General features: G+C 44.2%; 1 protein-coding gene across 2 annotated transcripts in view; it reads left to right on the top strand.

Annotated features, from left to right (window-relative positions):
* LOC8053051 overlaps positions 1-19,091 on the top strand; it is a 40,991-nt gene extending 21,900 nt beyond the window's left edge. The window contains exons 2-5 of one of the 2 annotated variants that reach the window (XM_029969082.2): positions 670-730; positions 12,847-12,990; positions 14,751-15,866; positions 18,665-19,091. In XM_029969082.2, the coding sequence (XP_029824942.2) occupies positions 670-730; positions 12,847-12,990; positions 14,751-15,866; positions 18,665-18,876 (1,533 nt within the window). In that variant the 3' untranslated portion in view covers positions 18,877-19,091. Of the gene's footprint in view, positions 1-503; positions 731-12,846; positions 12,991-14,750; positions 15,867-18,664 lie in introns of those variants that run through there. The other variant, XM_029969081.2, reaches the window with a different exon arrangement.
* The last annotated feature ends 2,398 nt before the right edge of the window (positions 19,092-21,489 follow it).

The following is a 21,489-nucleotide window of genomic DNA, read 5'->3' as shown; positions in this document are numbered from 1 at the left end:
ATAAAAATTGTCAATCAAATCCTGTTCTCTTTTAGTTTCATTTTCAGCTGCAGAAACAAATGCAGTAAGAACAAGCTAACCGCTTAAATACAAAGCACGGCATTGCGAATAACGCAAGAAGTGCGCATACTCAACGTACGCAAGGACCAAGCCCCTAGCTGTTAGTTCAATGCGCACTTACCCCACCGAGTATTCTCCGAGGTCAACGGCTATCGTATTATGGAGTGTTCCAGTAGGTGGCGGCATCGTGATCAATAATAATGAAGTGACTACACCGTGTCATCCGCCCCACCTTCCTTGCGACTGGAGGAGGGTAAATCCACAAGCCACCTTCGCCAATCTCGAGCCTCTAACTGGTCACGTGACCCACCTGGCAAAAGAAGGTCCGCCGCCACGCGGAGCGGAGTCGCGTGGCGCGTCACGGACACTGGTTTAAAGCGGACGGCTCGCACCTTCGGGTTCAGCACGGAGGTAGAAACACAGATAATCCGCTCGTTCGTTCACCGGCGTTATCTCTCACCCAGAAGGAGGGCTTGCGTTTGCACAGTAGCGATGGACTCGGCGAGGAGCTGGCTCGTCGCCGCTTCTTGCTGCTGGATGAGTTCCTTCGGCTTTGTCATGATTCGTTCGTCAGGGATAATCTACGTGAGCATCATCGAGCAATTTCAGGTCACGAGGGAAGAGGCGTCATGGCCCGTCACCCTGCCGACCAACACCTACATGCTTTCAGGTAAGGCTTTCCGGTATAAGCATACTCGGTTGTTCCTGGCATTTGATTGGGGAGTCAGAGGCCGAGGGCGTCAACACACTGCAGCCCCTAGTACGTGGAGCGAAAGCTCGCACTGCAGAAACCAAGGATCGCAGGTTCGATCAATGAGGGACTTAGTTCGTCTGCTTCTTGCAGAAGGGTTGCGACGACGCCAGCACGCCGAGTGCTGATTGGTTTTGGTTGGAAGAATTGTCGGTAGACCTCAAAGCCTCTAGCCTTGAGGTCTACCCGCTATCCTTCCAATCGGAGCCAATCAGAGCCCGGCGTCGTTCTGACGTCACCGCGTTACATCAGAGTTACATTGAAAGCAAAGTATGCTTTTTGAACGGTAGGAACCTTCTTCTACAGAATGCACGAATGATATGATGGCAGCATAAAAGTAATAATGAAAACGATGTTGCTGGTTTTGTTTTTCGCCAGCTCGATTCCCCCATTTGACCGAAGCTTGATTTCCGGTTGCAGCACCGGATCGTTACAGTACTAAACTTCACGAGGTGGAAACGAAGATATCGCCAAAGTTCCTAAGCCTTTTGGAAGGGTGACAGACTGTTGTAAAACAAACAACCAAATGTATCGTCAAATACAATGTAAGTCAATGCTGGCAACTCCCGCTAAGAGTAGGCGAAAAGTGATCTCAGTGCCCCTGGCGAGCTCGGAGTTTCCGCTAGCAGACGAATTCTCCATAACGCATTGGTTTTGCCTATCTCCCTGTAAGGTAACCAATGAAAAAACATTGTCACGGGTATTGGCTACTTTAAATGTTAAAAAATAGGTGCCATACCTCATAAGTGAAGGACATTTTCTTCGCGTGGGAAAGATTTTAAAGCTTTCAAGTTGCAATTTTGGGGCTCTCCTGAAGAAAACACTCTGTCACAACTTACCCAAGTCAGACAAAACACGAATGTACTTTCGCGCTATTTTTTTTTAACGGCAATGTAAAAACAAATCTAGAACATAGCTACGTTTCAACTTTAGTGTTCTTATTAATCATTTCATATTGTTGTTGCAATTCCCATTTCTCATGAATGTTGGCTAATCCCATTAAGATTGTCTGCGAATGAAGAAGCAAACGGCTATTTCCAACAAGGTACGTTATTGCGATGTCAGTATGCTCTAGAAGAAGTCGATTGTGCACATGCAAAATTTGACGCTATTACTGAAATTAATAAAAGCGGAGTTACAGAAAAAGCAGACTTCTCCCTCTTGCAGAATTAAAAAGATAAGAACGTTGTAGCTCAAATAAAGGTGATTTCAGTCACATTAGAGACACTAAATGAGCTGCGCTTAGAGTGTCGGTACTCTGTGCCCCGACATTGTAATGGGCGCCGCCATCTTTGTGTTTGTGCAGAGCAGATGCAACTGCCGATCGTCTTGATTCAAAAGTGCGACTCCCTCAGCATTAGATTCGGTGTTCGGGAGCTAATATAGTATTGCGTTGCTCTGTCGCGAACTGTTTAACCAATTGTGGAGGGCGGAAAAGCGTTTCCTGTGATTTCAGATCAAGCTTCAGATAACTGGCAACCATGATTTTAAGCCACAATATGGGCAAGTGACGTTACTCTGAAGCGTATAGCTCATTTAGTGGCACTAGGTCACGTTATATACGATGCGAACATTCCGGTTGTTAGCGCCGCCACGACTAACGTCTTCTGCCTCTGTTACGATAAAAGCCGGTACTCGTTGGACCGTTTGCAACTCCTTCCATTTTTCAAATTCCATTTGCTTTTTTATATTTGAGGCGACGCTACGCCGACGCGGTCTCTCTTCGTCCTGCTTTTATAGTGTTTTTTTTTTTTTTTTTGCTTTTTTTTTTTTGTTTACCTGACGTTGGAACCATCGCGTATTTTGCTTTGCCTTGTTTGACTAGTTTTTACTCTCTTTTCTTCGCTTTGACGCTTACTACCGCCGGTTCGTCTGCTCGTCTGCTACGCTATGCTCGGACTGAGAGCCGCCTGGGACTTTGCTTGTTTGTTTGTTTGTTTTTCTTTTTTGCTATACTCTCGTTTGCGATAACCTCCTATTTTCGCCTTCGATTGAGTTTCTAATCCTAAACATTCATATATGACTTTTTTATATTTATTAAACATATTAAAAAGTGTTTATTAAACACATTAAAAAGTGTTACCTCGTTATAAATTTCTATTCGGATGTTATTTGTGTACGCGTGTATACCTGCTAAGGGTCATCGTTTGTTTATCGATCGGCCGCATCCCGACATACATCAGCTCATACTTGGAGATGGCAGGCATGCCAGGGGTAGCCTGCCCGTGCAAAAACAAGTTTCTGCGATGTGTTGAAAAATCCTTCTTCGGTTTTCCAAAGACGGAACAAATCTGGGTAACTATAAGTTACTGCAACATTCAAATTAAACTGGAAGAGCTATCGAAGTCTGGCTTCAAAATCGCCACTGACGCCTCAACAGACGGTTATCACAACTCCACGGAGATCGCGGAGAACTTCACGGACGACAGACCAGACGCACAACTGAATACTCAATCCTATGTAGCAGGGTGGGCACTGGGCAGCCAATCAGATCGGTCATCATGCTTGCCAAGTCCAACTGCTGTCAGAAACATGAAACACCTCAAAAGACATTTCGTTGAAGACCGAGAAATATTCGCATGCGAAAATGACACCCCCTTCTGACTTCGCTCGTCACCTAGCCGGTAACATCCGCCGTGCCTTCGGATCAGCGGACTTGAGGCCGCTGATCGACGAAACAAAGGCGCCGTGTGCAAAGCTTGCCAGGACACGTACGTCAACAAAGTACACTTGAATGTATTTTTGAACTGCTTCGTCAAGCGAGCAAACGAGAAACTTGCCAAAGTCACTGAGAAAAGAGATGCGAAAAGCAAAAAATGTCACACACTGCTTGCACGTACCAGATTGCAGCGTGCGTGCGACTCTTATTTTACGGGCAGTTTCAGCTGGACTACGTTATTCCTTTTCCTTTTTTTTTAGTTCCTACCAACGCAGCGAAAGCAAATAAACAAACATGTAACAAGCAGCTGATAAAAAAAGTGAAGCTCTTTTCTTTTTTGTTTAGTTTCGTCGTATTGCTTCTTTTTTGTTTGTTGTGGACTCAACACCGACGGCGGCCACAACCTGCGTAACGATCGTCGTCGTTGAAGGAGTCATTCTGGGTGATTTGTATCTTTCTATCGTCTGCTAACTTCTCTGTTTTATTCGCCGTTGTTCCCGACCGTGCCCCATTTCGTTTTTTTTTTTTTTCGTCTGGGATGGCGATCCCATTTTTCTGCAAAGTACGGACATTGTTTCCATGGTCACTTCTATTGTTACTGATTGTTTTGCTTCTGTGCTGCAGCGGCTGGTGCGCTTGCTCCGGTAATATTAACATGTCGTTTGCGCACGTTTTAATGAACACCTATTCAGGTAAAAAATTGCGACAACTCAGTTTGTAACGGATCAATAGTAACCTCTTACGACATAGTTCGAGTAGCCAAAACGCCTTTTTTCCGCTTCTCAGACGCGCTTCAAACGCGCGTGATTCCCTGAGAGGCGTTTGACACCGCTAAATAAACTGCTCTATCTTTGTTTATGCTTGCGTTGTTATTTGTTTGTCGTTGCAGTTGCGATCAGTGGATTACGCTTTGCAAGCGTGCTCACCGTAAGGAATTGTTTCAGCTGTTGGGGTGACGAAACGGGGCTCGCAAAGCTCGAGGACGTTGCCGAGCCTGTACTTTTCCATTGCGTCGTCTGCTTCCGCTAACTCCGAATCCGCTAGATGCGCCACTGTCATGTTTGCCGTCGCTCCCTTGGGTTTTCGGAGGCGATTACGGTATTAACAAAGCAATATCGCATTTGATATCGTCCAAGGGAAGGTCGTCAAAGTGCGGATAAGGATTTACGTTTCGGACATCGTCCTCGAGTTGACGTTTCAAGAAAACAATGAATGACCTCCATAGTTAGGTAAACACTTTGTAGTGAAGGGCATGTGACTTAAGTCCTTCCATGCCAAGGAGACGGCGATTGTCGTCATGTTATGGATATGCTTGAGAACAATAATATGAATAGAGACACTTCTGAAAGTAAGGATGGCTGGGTTTAAGGGCTGAATTTCGTTTATTTTTGCTGGCGTCATGCTCCAAAGCGCGGAGAATCTGAGACACTGAGTACTTTGCAAAAAATTTGAAGAAAGCTATTTTTATCACATAATTTTGAGATTGCATGCAATCGAGCACTAATATATTCTATCTTACCTTGAAAGGAAAACACCTTACGCCGTCATTTTGGGTCCAGGCAGGCACTCAACACCTAAGCAAATTTTTAAAATTTCTGGATTTTTTATTTTTTTTTTTTTTTTTTGTAGTCAACTTGAAATAAGAATTTGACTAACTCACTTTTTTCACTCACTTTTCTGAACCTAATGCTCGACTAGGTTGCAATATAATTGTAAAACATTATTCGACAACTTTTGAGGAAATTATAAATATGTTAATTTTTTTTTCTTTTTTTTTTTAACGCCATTAGAGGGTAAACAAAAGAAGCATCTGGGCAACGGTGCTCGCATTTTTTGAAATAGCCGAAAGTTCAACCGACCACATCTGTTCAGCAAATCAATAAATTTGAAAAGTACTTTTTGTTATTTTGGAGGCATCGCCTCCAGGCGTGCACCTCGTCGGCAACGCACGCCGTCGTCTGCTGCGGTCAAGTGAAACACTGCACGTGGTACTTAATTTCGTTCATTATATTTATATAGCTAACGCTGAGAATCGTGACATTATGACATGTCTACTTATAGCGACTAGAGCGTGCATATTGTTTTGCTCTAAACAATATGCCCGGGTGCGCTTGCAAGTTGAATAACAAGAACTCGAAATATTGTTTGGGATATTTTTTATCAAAGGCAAAACAAAACATATTTGTAGCTCACCGGCGTTTTCTTTTTTTCTTCGTTTTCCTTCTTATGTACATTAAATATAAAATGCAGTCCAGAAATATTATATTTCATTTAGAATATCAGTGCTTCATTAGCTTTCACTTCATGTCTTAGGCTAGAACACTGCGCATGCACGTCTGGAACATCACCGGTATGATCCCTCTGCTGCAATGTCGTTAAATTTGCACGCAAAACTCTTCCTGCACGCTGGATGCGGGTGTTATTTTAGTTACAACATATTAATATTATTTGGGCACGCTAATTTGAAGGCTTTAATTTCACTTTGCATGTGGCCAGGTGACGGGAGACAAAGCCATAGTCTGCTAACCGAGTTTGTGAATGCAGACGGTTCGTCAAAATGGGGTAGCAGACGGCGCGTCTTCCCTTTTTGGTCATACTGCGTTTGCTTGCAAACAAAATGAGATAGTGGACGCGGGAGACTATCAACGATGCCGAACGATAACGGTGATTCGGCTTCCCCTTCAACTAAAAAGTATTGTAGAGCAAATACACAGTGCAAGTGAAAAACAGAGAGGGAAACATTCGAAGAAGCCGGACATTAAAAATAGATATTTCAGGCCGTCGAACTTTCAAAGGTTATGACACACACAAGCATGTTGCGTGTTTACCGCTTGTAAAATACATATCTACCCTATATAAAAACGTTCCGTGCTGTGCTCCTATCTAAAACCCCTAAACATGGGTATTCGCTTGCCCTTCCTGGTATACTGAGGCCTTATCTAAGTGACATTTGTACACTTTTTATGCCTCGGAACAGCACTGCAGTAAACACGTAGGATTAGAGTTGACCAGAGACAGTGTCATGACTGATAGTGCATAAGGAGGCTCCTTTTAGAACAGTCCCGTTGATTCCGCAGTAGATTGTTCATTCGGCCCAGGAAGTTGCCATCTCAAACACTATGTACGAGCATGGGTCAAGCTGTTTTCAGACTTACCACACAACCAAAGGGATGTTATTTGTCGTAAAAAAACTCGTCTACTTTCACGGACATTTCCGACCACCATTTTACATGTACGTTTCTAAGTACACGACCCACACCACTTCCAAGTTGTGTGTGGACCCCTTCGCGAAACACGGAAGACCACACCGCGGAACTTCTGTTATTTCTAACACTTTGGCGCAAAGGCTGCTAACTCTCGGCTTAGTCACTGGTGACAGTTTATGCCCCAATTGTTATATGGAGTGTGCAAGTCTGAAAGAGGCATCCGAGCTCGACAGCGACAGAGCTGCTCAAATGCCATCCGGGGAGGAGGTTGCGGATACACCCAGCCCCACAACAGAGGCCTCAGGATGCAGAAAGCGTCCCGCAAAGGACCACGAGAGCCCTAAGCCATCCAAGTGCAGAAATGCGGATTCGAAGTCCTGCGTAGATGCCAGTGCCAGGGTCTATCCGAATATGTCACAAACTGAAATGCCTGTAGAGGACGTATCATTGCTGCGCGATCATAAGTCTTTTGTCGGTAGCCTTGGAGAAAAATTTCAAAGCTCGAAGTACAGACAAGAAAAGCTGTTAATTAAAGCACTATGCCCGCCATCTTGGACAATATCCGAAACTAGTGGATATTTTGGTTGCGGCAAAAAGATAGTGCGATCTGCTAGACGACTCCGAGACACGAGAGGAATCTTCGAAAAACCCGATCCACAAAAAAATCGCCCACTGTCCTCCGGGGTAAAAACCTCAATTAAGACCTTTTACCAAGATGACAGGATATCGTACTGTCTTCCTGGGATGAAAGACGTCTTGAAAGGAAATCAAACGTGGCTTCATTTGTTGAGCCTAAAAGAAAGCTTTCATTCAATGATCAGAGGAATCCAGACGTGCCAGCCTCTTTTTCAACCTTCGCATCTCTGCGTGCCCCCTGGTCTGTGTTAGCAGGCTCAGCTGGCACACACGTATCTGTGTGTGCGAGTACCATCGAAACGTTAAGCTTATGCCGCATACATTGGGAATAGAAGAAACCTGTGGCGAGCTTAAGGCTTCAACCGTTTGTTCAATCGAAGAAGAGAGCTGCACGATGGACACCTGCTCGAGATGCCCAGGACCGGAACCGCTAAAATATTTTCTCCAAAGCGAGACTCCCGAAGACGGCGAAATAAAGTACAAGTGAAGGGTTCACTCGGACAAGTGCGTGCTCATGACAGTTGTATCGAGTACCACGGAAGTAGTGGGAGAACTCCTCAAAAAACTGGAGAACTTGAAATGTCATCTCTATGTGAGCAAAGTTCAGTCAAATTATTTTAGGTTTCTGAAATCGACACTTCCACCAACCGAAGCAATTGCCATCATGGACTTTTTAAAAACTACTGCTTCATCGTCCAGGACGCTGCGCAGTCCGCCCCTTGAACAACATGACCGCGACACTTCATCGTGTAGTTGCCTACACTCGAAGCATGAAGGAAGGAATCGACTCGTATACATTACTCATCCCTTCGTGGTTGAGTCGGACTCCCTTCAATATGACAACGCGACAGGGCATGCATTTCAACACCACTTTCTGCATGAACTCAGAAAACAAAAAGCAGACCTCGCAAAAGCTCATCATTTTACGTATGGCGCTGCTTCTCACTATAAGAACAGGAAAATCTTCCTTAACCTCTGATTTCACAAGGAGGACATCGAGTTGGAATCGACGTGGCACTCTTTCGCTACATATTATGGAAAAAGCCCTTGTGATGGCTTAGGCTTCACTATAAAAAGGCTGACTAGCAAAGCTAGCATTCAAACGTCATTTGACAATCAGATCATCACAGCACAAGATCCTTATGAATGGGCGAAGACTTTAGTGGAAAGTGTGAACGTCATATGGGTTCCAGATAGCGTCGTCACAGCTGAGAGACAAAGATTCAGCGAACCGCTATGAGCAAGCAAAAGTCATACCAAAAACACGTCAATACCATTACGTGGCGCCTAGAGGACACGTGCAAGTGGTTGCTAAAATAACGACCATATGAAACGTGCGGGAAGAGTTCTCCGTGCGACGCTAAATACATTGCAGCAGACGGACTATATATCAGTGATGCACATCAGACGTCTGCAGTGTTCTAGACCAGTGGTTTTCAAATGGGCATCCGCGGACCCCACGAGGTCCGCGGACACATTTTGGTGGTCCGCGAATCCTTCCCTGCATCATCAATTAAGCCCGCAATAAAAAGGTTTTTTTTTTTCTTTAGATTAAGTGAAACGTTCTAGTTTTCGGGTGAGTTTTCTGCTACGTATGTCAATGAACAAACCTACGTCAACAATGTGACGTGTTGGGCTAGTTGGTTTGAGGTGAACATCTTGGGAAGAAACAGCGGTAAAGAAACTTGAACAAGAGTAAAGGAACAAACACGACAGGACGGCTCACGCACCCCTTAGTTGTATCTATTTATTCAATCATTATCATAACTCAACTATACCTTTCCCTTTTCCCCACCACGACCGGGGTCCTCCATCATCTCCGCCGATCCACAAGGGATCCTTGAAACATCAATGGTTGAGAACCGCTGTTCTAGACTATGATGTCAACTGAAAGCCAATGAAACACTGATCTTTAAATGTGATATAGTATTTCTCAACAATATATTACATTTATCTACATAAGGAAAAGAAATGTCGGTGCGCTACAAATGTGCTTTGTTTCGCCTTTAATAAAAAGTATCCCAAACAATATTTCGAGTTGTTGCTATTCAACTTGCAAGCGCACCCCGACATATTGTTTAGAGCAAAAAAATACGCACTCCCTAGTCACTATATGCCATAATGCCAAGATTCTCAACGTTAGCTATACAAATATAATTAACGAAATTAAGTACCACGTGCAGTGTTTCACTCGACCGTGGCAGACGACGGCGTGAGTTGCCGACGAGGTGGACGCCTGGAGGTGATGCCGTTCTGCCTCTTAATTAAAAAAAATATATATATATATAATAATAATAAGTTAACAAGAAGTACTTTTCAAATTTTTTTATATGTTGAACAGATGGTATCAGTTGAACTTTCGACTATATCAGAAAATGTGAGCACCGTCGCCCACGGCCACACGGCTTTTTCTACCCTCTACGTGGTCGTTTTTGCAGAAAGTGAGATATTCACAATTTAATTAAAAATTGTCAAAATAATCTATTTAAAATTGTAATGCAACCTAGTAGAGCATAAGGTTCAGAAAAATAAGTAAAAAAGGTTTTAGTCCATTTCTAATTTCAAGTTTATTAAAAAAAATCAAGAAATCTTTAAAATTTGCTTAGGTTTCGAGTGCCTCTCTGGACCCAGAATGGCGGCGTAAATTGTTCCCCTTTCAATGTAAGATAGAATACATAAATGCTCGATTGCATACTAACATAAAATTATGTGATAAGAATAGTGCTTTTTTTTAGAATATTTCGAAGTACAGAAGGTTTTCTCCGATACAGGTACTTTGGAGCATGACGTCAGCAAAAATAAACATAATTAAGCCCTCAAACTTAGCCATCCTTACTTTCAGACGGGTCTTTATTCCTATTATTTTTTTTTCATGCATATACACATTATGACGAAAATTGAATCTCCTGTGGCGTGGAATAGCCCTTTAGGGTCCAAACTACTTGTGACCGCCACCACAAACTGTCCTCCTCCCCCCGAACCCCCTTCCCTCCCTCGGCGTGCATGCCGTCGTGCCCCGGCTGTGTCACAGTCGCAGAGTTACAATTCGGCAGAAACAATTCTTTTTCCGTTAGGAAGTCAAGGCGCGAATGTAACAGTCATGCCGAGAAGTCCTCAAAGCGTGAAGGAGTAATACGAGCCGGTTACACTTCAGTAAGAAACGCCGACGAAGGCGCGAAATCGTTCAAGTAGACGGGCGATCTGACTATGGCTTCTTCTAATTTAAATATATTATTGATACGGAACCTCAACGGACTTCCTGTGGATGTGTCTTTGTGCAAGTATAAATTGGTGCTCAAAGAAACTTCAATATTGTTTGAGCAATGTTGACGTCCCGCCTGACTTGTTGACACAACCGGTTATTTAGCAGTGCAATAGGTGATTTGCGAAAATTAGGTCTTTGCGTAAAGTAGTGTCTCGCAGGCATGAGAATGGGTTTTTGCGCCAATCAACACGCCCCCCCCCCCCCCCCCCCCCCCAAGTAATCAAATTTTATAACGCGTTTTACGACATTTATATAGGCTGATGTTTTGAATGCGAAAGGTTGTAAGAATCTTTTTGATTAACACATTAAAAAGAAATAAAACAGAAACAACGAAACTTTAGAATCGTTTGTTTGTTGTTGTTGTTGTTTTCTTTTTTCTTTGGGGTGTCTTTAGATGCAACCTGTATTTTATAAATCTACTTAAGTCGGCTGGACTTACTACAAGCTTTAGCACGGGAATGTGTTTTGGTAAAGGCGTTGTTTTTCAGCTCACGGAAGATGGAAATTGCACATCACTAAGATGTTTTCACAACTTTGCTATCCTTTTTTTTTTTTGGCCGATGAGCTGCGATCATCTTGTTGAGCTTGAAAAACAAGCGCGTAAATCTATGCTACCTACGAGAACCAAGGAGCGAAAGCAGACGACAAAGGCGAAACGACCTTCTTTCGGAGCTTCTCGGTGTTGCCACTACGTGGCGTCAATTTCACTGGAGTAGCCGAATTGCCGCTTACCTCATTCGCTTCCAAAGTTCGTCTCTCGGTGTGTGTAAGCGACACGTATTTATCATATACGTTACGTTGAACCATCTTTTGTATACACTCATCGATAAGCGCCCTCTCTAAGACAAAAACAAAAACAAAATACTGTTCTCTGACACACACAAAAGAAGGACCCAGGTGAACAGATACCGCAAGGAAGGAGTCTTGGAGTTTAGATGGCGATGAAGTAAACGCAATTCTGCCTAGTTCTGCCTAAGAGAAACATACTCGCGTGCCATAATCTGTTGCAACATTTGTGATCGCTGCACCAACGGGTTATTCATAACGTGCTATTTCCTCTATCGAGTAGAGATTAAAATCTATCTCAATTCTCATAAACACTATACTCGTGTATCCAATTACTATAGGAAGTTTTAGACCGTGACGATACCTTCGATAAAGATGCCGATACGACGCGTACGCAAAGGCGTCTGCGGAATATCGGGAATCGTCATCGAGGTTATTGGGACGATCTACTAAAACTCCCTATTGGCGGCATGAAGACGCTTTCGCTCGCATTTAGCGCGAGAACGCTTTGGCCTCTGAAAAGCTAGCGCTACCCTAGTCCAAAAGTTATGCGGAGCGCAACTTCGTCTGCTTCTTCCACAGAGACTGCGATAATGCCAGAACGCCGCACTGTTATTGGCTGACTGAAAAAAACAAAATAGCGGGTAGACCTCACAGGCTTCCAGCATGGAGGTTTATGAAAAAACGGTTAAAGTACAGGCGAGTTGGTGGATATTCACTATGATGGAACTTAACCCGAGACTGGGGTAGAAACAGAAACTAAAAGTAGAAGGGACAGAGACAAGTGAAGAAGAGAACGTCTTCTTCACTTGTCTCTGAAGAAGAGACGTTCTCTTCTTCACTTGTCTCTGTCCCTTCTCCTTTGTTTCTGTTTCTACCCCAGTCTCGGGTTAAGTTCCATCATGGAGGTTTACCCACTATCCCTTCAATAAAATCCAATCAGGGCTCGGCGTCGTTCTGACGTCACCATCACATCCGCGCAAAGAAGCAGACGACTTGCTCTCCGCATACAAATGCGTTCAATAAACACACAAGAACATGTAGGATCCCATAAGGACTTCTGCTATTTATTTTTATACAAGTGTTGGTATGCTTATTAAATAACTCGTATGTTAATTTATTAAACTCTGCGAATGCATCGTACAAAGAACAGTGTCTGCACACAATGTCTGAGGCGTATTTGTTCTTTGTTATGACGGTCACATTGTCCATACAAACACTGTCTGCGAACATGTTTGAAACGAACATATGTTTGAAGCAAAACACCCATTCCAACCTGCTCGAGGTGTGACACTGCAGATATACTTCCGTTATCGTGCCTACCGCGAACACCGTGTTGTTGTTTGTTGCTTTGTTGTTTGTTGTTTTTGTTGTTGTTGTAGCAGCAGCAGCGGTGTGACGAAATGTGTCGTTTTTTTTTTTTTTTTCTATTTCTAGAGCTCACCTTTTATGTGTATGCTAATTATATGACGCATATCCGCAGGTCTCTTGGCCAGCATCGTCGCAAGGTACACCGACACCTGGAAGATAACGCTGGCCGGATGTGTCTTGGGATGCCTCGCCGTGTCCGCTTGTTTCTTCGCCAGCGAGACTTTGCACCTAACCCTCTTACTTGGCGTCGTGTACGGTGAGGGTCTTCGTTTTCTCCGTAACTGCATATGCGTGAACACGGTGTCAAGCTACTGCGGCTAGCACGTTGTCGATCTTATCTCTCAGTCGTCCTCGTCCAAGGGAGCTTGGGTCTTAAAGTGGTACTAAAAAGAGATTCACTCTTATTTTCTTTTGTACGGCGATAACTTAATGTGCGTGCCCTAAGAGTCCTAAAAAAATCCATAATTACATTATGCGTGTTTCTGTCTCGTTTTCAAATTCAAAAAGCGATCAAACATCTCTACATGCTCCTTTTCTGAGTTATACCTTCAGAAAAAGGGGACTGTCGCGATGTTTGGTTGCGTTTTTAATCATGAAAAAAAAAAAAAGATTAAAAGTGGAAACATTCTATAAATATTGTGTCCAATGAACATATCACAACTTATATAAATTAGGCGCATATAAGGTGTATAACAGCGTTGGGTATAGGTACACCCGCCGGCAATATGAAGGTGAACACCTTACCTGGTTTCTTGCCTGTTTTACGGCTCCCTAATGCTGTATTAACTCTGAACGTCTTAAATGGTACGTGGCTTGGCGGTCTAAACTTTGCGTTCTAGCCCTCTTCTGGAACAGAGCTTGTTCCAAAACATGCAGGAGCGTCAAAAGCAAGAAGAGGGCTGTGCACCTTCATATCGCTCACGGGTGTACATCTAAAAAGTACTTGCAGTAAAGTACAAAATATATGAGTCAATCTTACTACTTCAGGCAAAGTATTAAGAAAAACGGGCGCAATGTACTTGAAATGAAATACTATAAATGCAATATACTTTCAAAGAAACGTACAACTACTTTTAACACAATTGTTTATAATGCCTTTCATTCCCCTACACAGTGTTTTTACTTTATTTTTTAACTGGTCGTGAATGGTATGAATACTGGATAAAGTCAAGTGGCTAAAAAGTAGTTGTTTTAATCTACTTAAAGTAACACAACTACCGTCGTCAAACAGCCCTCGTTTGACGCCGGAGGGTTGGGTGATAATGACGAAATTGGCGTCGCTTTTTTGCGTCAAAACGTGCCAGAGCTGATTGTAGTCGGTCCCCCATGGCTGGCCAGGCTGTCGAACCAATGCGATAAGCCACCTTAATTATCGGCCGCGACAAGTTGCTTTGCTTTGCTGTGCAATATTACTGAAAAACACGTGAGCTCCTGGCGTCAAACAAGGGTTGTCCTTCCGGCAGGCATCGCTCGTTTGGTTTCGGTAATGACAGTTTTCCAGAACAAAATTTGGCCATAGTGACTCCAACTTCGTGCTCGATCCATAATTTTGAGAAACTGGGCTGGCCTCCCACATTTATTACTTCCATTTCTTCAATATAAACATGTGCCCTAAGACGTCTATTTAAAAAAGTAAAGATTGAATTTTCGTAATTAGTCGTGTTTTAGTTGCATTATTTCTTGAGCATTATTTCCTTCTGGCCGTATAACTCAATTGCACAGACCGCCTTTTTGTAACTTTCACAATTCGTTTTACAAAATTTTCTATACGATAAAATAAACACCCTGTATGTTGTCACATGTTTGTTGGCCGTTTTTATATAAGTTGTCATGCCCTCCTAAAAGGACCCTTAAGGGTGAATGAATTAATGAAACAAACAAAAGACTCAGAACAAAATAGGCTCTTGGTGGAAACTCCCCATGTAGAGGTTGATAAAGTTGATACGTAAACTTCTTAGTTAAATTCTTCTGGCAAATTAATTAACTGTTCTACATATGCATGTTTCTGTTTTCTAGGTGCTGGTATAAGCGTTCTAAGGCTTAACACGATGGTCGTCAACCAACACTTCGTCCGGTACCGAGCCGCCGCGTCTGGCATCAACATGGCCGGTAACTCCATCTCAGGGTTCGTGTTTCCTCCGCTGGTGCAGTACTTCAGCATGTACGGACTCCGAGGAACGTTTCTGCTCAGCGGCGCCCTCATGCTCAACTCCATAGCCGGACCCATTTTCCAACGGGCCTCTCCGCCTCCCCGACAAGACCGCACTACAAAACCTACCCAACGGTCAACAAAGAAACTAGAATCAGAGACATACTCCAGTCTCCGAACGGAAATGGTAGTATCCGACGACGAAAAACGAAGTCATCAGAAGCGAATCTATTATGATGAAGCAACTTCTCAATATGAACATCAAAACGGCGACAAAGTGTCGCGTTCTCTTTTAACAGCAACTGATCTGTGCAATAAGCAGGTCGAATGCGAGGCTTCTACCAAAGGCATCAGGGATGTAGCTTGGTCGAGGAATAACGACAGTGGAGGCCTTTGTGGCTCGAAGCCCAACCGCGCTGACTCAATAAACAGTCTGGTGATGCCGAATGGTGAGACACTGCACTCAACTTGCAATGATAAGAACGTCGCATCGAATTCCAAGGAAATCAAAAGAAAGCGATGTCTTTCCTTCCTCAAGTCACCGATGTTCTACCTGGTCATGTTTACGCAGGCCGTCATCTCCTTCAACATGACCAGCTACCTAACGGTCATCGTGGATTTTGCGGTGGACCGTGGAATCTCCAAGTGGAACTCTGTCTTCCTCCTTTCGTCGTATACAGTCACGGACCTGGCGGCACGTCTTGGCTCCGGTTGGATCACAGACAGACACATCTTCTCTAGAAGCACGTGGACAGCCGTCAACTTCTTGTTGTGGGCAGTGACCTTTTTTGTGATTCCGGTCTGCAACGACTACTACTATCAAGTGTCAATGTCCGTGCTTGCTGGTTGGTGCAACGGCTCGACGCTAACACTAATCCCAGTGTTGTTGATGGATATCGTTGAGCTGTCCGAATACGGTGTCTGCTACGGCGTCAGCTCGTTCGCAGTGGGTGTCTTAGGCTTCTTGAGGCCATCACTGATAGGTGAGTACTTTCATTCATCTGGATCAGAACCAGCGTATTGTGTACTCAAGCGGCTTACGTTCCTCAATTTTGCATCTAAATTATTTTACGTTTCAGTTTTGATTCCATCGTCCTCTACAGGCTGTTTCTGGATAAGAAAAGCAGAACAAGTTCCTCCCACGATTTTGTTCGGTTCGATTTTAGTACAGCGAACGCTGGAAAGGAAGCGAGTGGAAAGGAGAAAACCACCAATCATTGCGATTGGTGGTTTTCTTTGTGGGAGGGACTTGTCCCGCTTGTCTTAAAGGGGCACTGACACCCCAAAGGTCGTATTTATTTTTATTGTCTAAAACGATGCAAGTTGCAGTCATAGACACGCAAAAAAAACCGCATCGCGAAAAAAAAGTTTCCCGCGCGCGCGCGCGCCTTTTTATTTTTGGCGTTTGATTTTCCCGCCTCTCGCCTCCTCGCTTCTTTTGATCGGTGACGTCAAAAATCAGGAAATTTAGAAGCTTTGTAGGCGACATCTCTATAACATTTAATTACGGCAATCCTAAAACATGTTTTTTAACGCAATTGCGAACGCACTACGGCCCTTCTTTTTGAAATACCAAAAATCGGGAGTTCGTTGTGGTGCCGTCTCCTGGATTTGTATCCTCCAACGGAAAACAGGCGACACCGCTCAAAACCGGTCCGCCGCAACGCCGGGCGCTCGCTCCTTTCCTCCTCGCTTTGGGTCGCCATGGCAACAGCAGGGAGTGGTGAAAGGAAGTGGACTCTCAGGTCTCCGCAATTTTTGACGTCAAGGCACCGGCGCCGATCGCGCGGGAACTTCGAATTCGGCATTTGGAAATTGTTTTTTTACTTCACGAATACTGAATTCCCAAATCTCAAATTTTGAGGGTAATGTCCCGGCATCGTTTTCAATCGTTTCGAATAATAAAAAAAAATATGATTTTGATGTGTCAGTGCCCCTTTAAGCTGCAACAAACTATATACTTTTTTGTTGTTGTTTTTAAGCGCCGGGAGCCAGACGCTGTTGGCAATTTATATCTCCGCTTACTTCCAGTCAAATGAAAGGACAAACAATCTCTACTATAGCACCGCTTCTTCTAACGTTCGTGAAATATTTTATGATCAGTTCTCAGATGGTTAGTTAAATGAAGGGTTAGCGAGAAGTTCCTCGGGATCTTTTATGATTCATGTAAGGCGAACGCGACCCGACTCGTATATGTTGAATATTGCAAAATACGCTCCTCGCAACATCCCCGACTTTGTAATTTCCGTAGAAGTTCATTGCCTCACGAATTTGATATCAGCAGACTTGGAGAGACTGCAATAACGGAGCCACCGGAAGTCGCTTGGGAGCCAAAAGACGGCTTGCGTTTGTAAACAAGAAAGGGCCTATAGCCACAACCAGACAAAATTAAAGTATGACACAAAAAGAATAATTAAAGCTTTGCTTCTATGTCATTTCAAGGTCTATGCCGAACAGAAACGGAAGTTGTATTTCAACCTGATTTAGTTATTTCCCGCGATAAAGGTGTTACATAAAGTGTTCACCCACGGGATTTCAAACAAAGCACAAAAATGTCGTAAGCCCTTATACCGGCATAAAAAGAAAACAATGCCTTACACCTTTAGACATCTGAGTCCTCCGAAAAGCTAGGTTTTGTTAGATCGCACAAACCTTTCCTAGCCACACTTTTTTGTATACCGATCAGTAACGCTACGTATACTTATTTTTGGCACGTGAGTTACGTTAGACAGGTTTGCGCATTCACATACCGGGTGGTTCAGCAAAGACTATCAGAATACCCAATTTCATGCCAGACGTCAGGAATTGAAACATACACACAGACACACACACACACACACACACGCACGCAAACACTAATTAGCAAAATAATTCTCAAACTTTTACTAAGTAAATTTTGAATTTGTGGAAGTAGACACATAGTTCCAATAATGAAGTTGCTGATGTCATCAAAAATCCTTAGATAAGTTGAAATATACTTTTGAGAACTTGTGAATCGTGAGTATGCGCTAAGATTTCCGCTCGTACAGCAGGAGCAAGGCTGTCGATGCAAAGCGCAGATAAGAAAATCATCCGTGTTTTCGCATCGCCAGCCCTCTGCCTGCTGCATGAGTGGAACTGACAAGCGGCCCCGCGCTTCCCACCTGCTGCAAGGTTTTTTGTTGTTTTTTTCTCGTTCCCATTTGTATGGATTTCCTAAAGTATTAGCAGAAGCATCCGGTATGCGTTCAGCGCACGGTAACTCTGAGGACTAAGGGGAGAAACTCTCGCGGCAGAAATCCCAGGGATCCTGGGCCCAGTCCCCACCCCTGACGCTCTTGATTTGGAAAAGCATCGTATACAGGCGTGCGGCTGTGTATCGCCACTGCATACGGGGCGCGTCAAAGACACCAGGGCTGACTTGCTAGAAAAAAGGCATAGCCAAGACTGCATGAACGAAAGCACTGCTGAAGCTGCAGTAGGGTACAAGAGGGTTGACACGCGAGGTCGAGTCTCAAGTGCTCACGGATCCCAGGCTCGGCAGGCTCTCTTTCACACAGTATCAGCTAAGACGCTGATTCTATCAAACAAGCCCAGGCTAGCAGCCGTACTGAACTGGCAAAATTTTCCATCGACAGAGTGAGACACCAGTCGCCCATTGGGGCTAATTATCTTCCCGCCGTTTTAACTTAAAACATATATACGTAACCTAATTTCTAAAAAAATATATATATTATATTTATTTCATTTTTTAAGAGGATATTTATAGGTTTACATTAACTCTGCTTTCCATCCCTTACAGGTCATTACAGAGACAAGCTGGGAGACTACGAGGGTCTATTCTTTCTTTTGGCCCAATGCACCTTGGTGCTCGCCTTCTTCTGGATGTGTGCCTCAGCGTACGACAGGTGTCTAGCGAATCGGCACAAAAAAGCTATGCTCTGTACTCAAGGCTACTTCTGGAAGCTCAAAAAACTTGAGAGCATGGGCAACAGGGACATCAACCCTTCCTGATTCTCAGCAGCATGGTGACCTGGACAAATCTCTGCCAAACCCCTTTAGGTCCTGCTTCGTAAGAGCGGATGTGCTTGCAGACTGCGCTTTAGAAGTGAACAATCAGAAAAAAGAATGCTCTTATCGCATAGCTTCATAGTCACCAAAAAGAAGTCAGCACTTACCTCCATTCTTCTTACAAAAAACTCAAAAGGACACTTAAAGGCCGACGACCAGACGCGAGATTCTGCTTGGCAGAATGTCCTCCTCACCCTGGGGGAGGAGGAAACAAGCAACGGTGAACAGGGAAGAAAGGGGGAGAGGAGGAAGCGGGGGAAAAGTGGAAAGCGTGAACTGGTCGTCGGTCTTTAAGACTGCTTACGTGTAGGAATACGAAAGCATTCGTAACATGCAGCGCACTCCTACAAGCAGCACGCCACGTGTTCCTTTTGCATATGGCGCACCGGCGGTGACATCACGCTCCCCCACTGCGCAGGCGCGGCGAACCCCGCCGGCTTCACGACGGCTTCCTTGACGAAGCATTGCTTTGCTGTGTCTATTAATGCGAAAGCATTTACTGTCTCATGGAGCGAGCCGACGTCATCAGCTTTGAAACCACGCCTAACGGCTCTTTTACACCGCTTCGATCCCATTGGCTAGCGCGTGTCCACAGCCAACGGAACCTTTTACACCGCTGCGATCCTATTGGCTAGCACCCGTCGACCAGGCTTCCATTCGCCGGACACGCAGCGCCATCGGGTGGCGGTCGTTGAAACTGACGCTGCTCGTCATTTTCAACGACCGGCCACCTCATGGCGCTGCGTGTCCGTCAGTGCTAGATGAGCCAGAGTTGCCCGTCTGTTTTCCACGTGCCGCCGCGCCGCTATTCGCCGAGATACGATCACGTGGGGAGCCGGATCGAGTGCTGTGCCAGAAAGCAGATGTTGCGTGCGCCCCGCCGTACGCTCCCCTGCTTTCAAGCGCGCCGCGCGCCTCGAACGCGCGGCGCCGCTATTCGCCGAATTCTGTCACGTGAGGAGCTGGATCACCATACCGTGCAGGAAAGATGGCGCTACGGGGATGAACGCGCAACTCGGGCTCCTGTAAGACCTTTTCATTTCAGTAGTTGCCTGACCGGCGGGTAGAGGGCGCTGATGCACTCGGCGCCATTAGGTTGCTTCAATTTGGTCAGTTTCGGTTTCAACATGCACGCAATTGCGATGCTGTTTCATGCCACTTTCGATTAATTTTGCGATATGAATTTCTTTCTAGTAGCACACAACGAATGAAACAATAGTATTGAGCCACTTGGCAAACCACGAAGTGGTTTCGAGCCTAAATTGCGACCTTTTTTTTACTAACACCATATGCGTCTGATTCCGTCCATCATTAATTTCGGCCAGGTTCGGCGGTGAAACAACTGCGCTGATGCACAGGGAAAAGTACCATTGTCCACGGCCGTACCTGCAGACACTAATTTCAAGAAGAAAAAAAAATAAATAAAGAGCAGGACCAGCTCCTCCTGCAGCATGCGCTCGTTGCCTGCCGCCGTGCTTTGGCTGTGCGTGCACCGAGCGGTACGGAAGTAGGTAGCTCGCGCTCAAGTCAGATATTGAACTGATCATCCTATATAGCAACAGACTATATTGCATGAGTGCTTAGTGAAAAATCAGGTCGACAACATGATTAACAATCTGCTGAATCACCAAGAACAGATGAACTGACAAGTTTACTGTTCGATGTTTGGTTTCCGTACACCACTCTTTTCTAACTTCGAGACTGGAAACGTCTTTTATAATGACTAGAAAAGTTTAATATAATCACGTAGATAATATAAAAAAGTGACATTGTCTTGGCCTGTTTTATTTAAAGAAATTAAGCGCTCGAGAAATATTTTGATAGACCAGCCTAGGCTGACTAGAAAATTTCTTTAACTAAAGTACTCATTAACAGCATATCAAAATATTGGCCTTATGAAATAAACTTTTTGTCATATGGACATTTGCTTACAACGTTCTCAAGGTATGAGAATGGTAAGATAAGTGAATGCCAGGCTTCAAATAAAGTCTGATAGTCATCTTCCGTAAAATTTGCCGAATGAAATTGAAGAGCGCAAAAGAAATTATCTCCGATAAGTTTGGCTAAAGTCGAACGCCAGGCGCCACCCAATGGACCTTTGTAGAAAACTGTTCACTGATTTGAAACGATGCGCTTTGCACATTTTGGCGTCGCCATCTACTGAAAGTAACTCCCTATTCGAAGCCGACAACCGGCTGCGCTAGGGTGATTTTCATGGAGAAGAATTCTTTTCGGCGTCACATTTTATGAATCATAGGCACTATCAAGTTGTCTGTGACAGTTTCTTACGCGGGGAGTTCAAATATTTGTGTTGAAATAAATTAATTGAAACTGCATGGTTATATTAAAAAATGACTTAAGCAACTGAATGACTATGGACATGAGACCAAGCAGGCTATACAATTCCGTGGAATTCATAAATAAACCGATAAAGCGAATGCTTATACCACACACGCGATTAAGAACGTAAAACAGATATATGTGTGATATTGCGAACAAACAAGTTGCCTAATGTTGAGGTACCATTATTTCTAGCATTAAAAATAATTCAAACTA

This window comes from Ixodes scapularis, unplaced genomic scaffold (assembly GCF_016920785.2).
Source record: "Ixodes scapularis isolate PalLabHiFi unplaced genomic scaffold, ASM1692078v2 PGA_scaffold13__105_contigs__length_92229423, whole genome shotgun sequence".
Taxonomy (NCBI): domain Eukaryota; kingdom Metazoa; phylum Arthropoda; class Arachnida; order Ixodida; family Ixodidae; genus Ixodes; species Ixodes scapularis.
The sequence above is the reverse complement of the archived record's forward strand: the minus strand, read 5'-3'. Positions and strand labels throughout refer to the sequence as shown.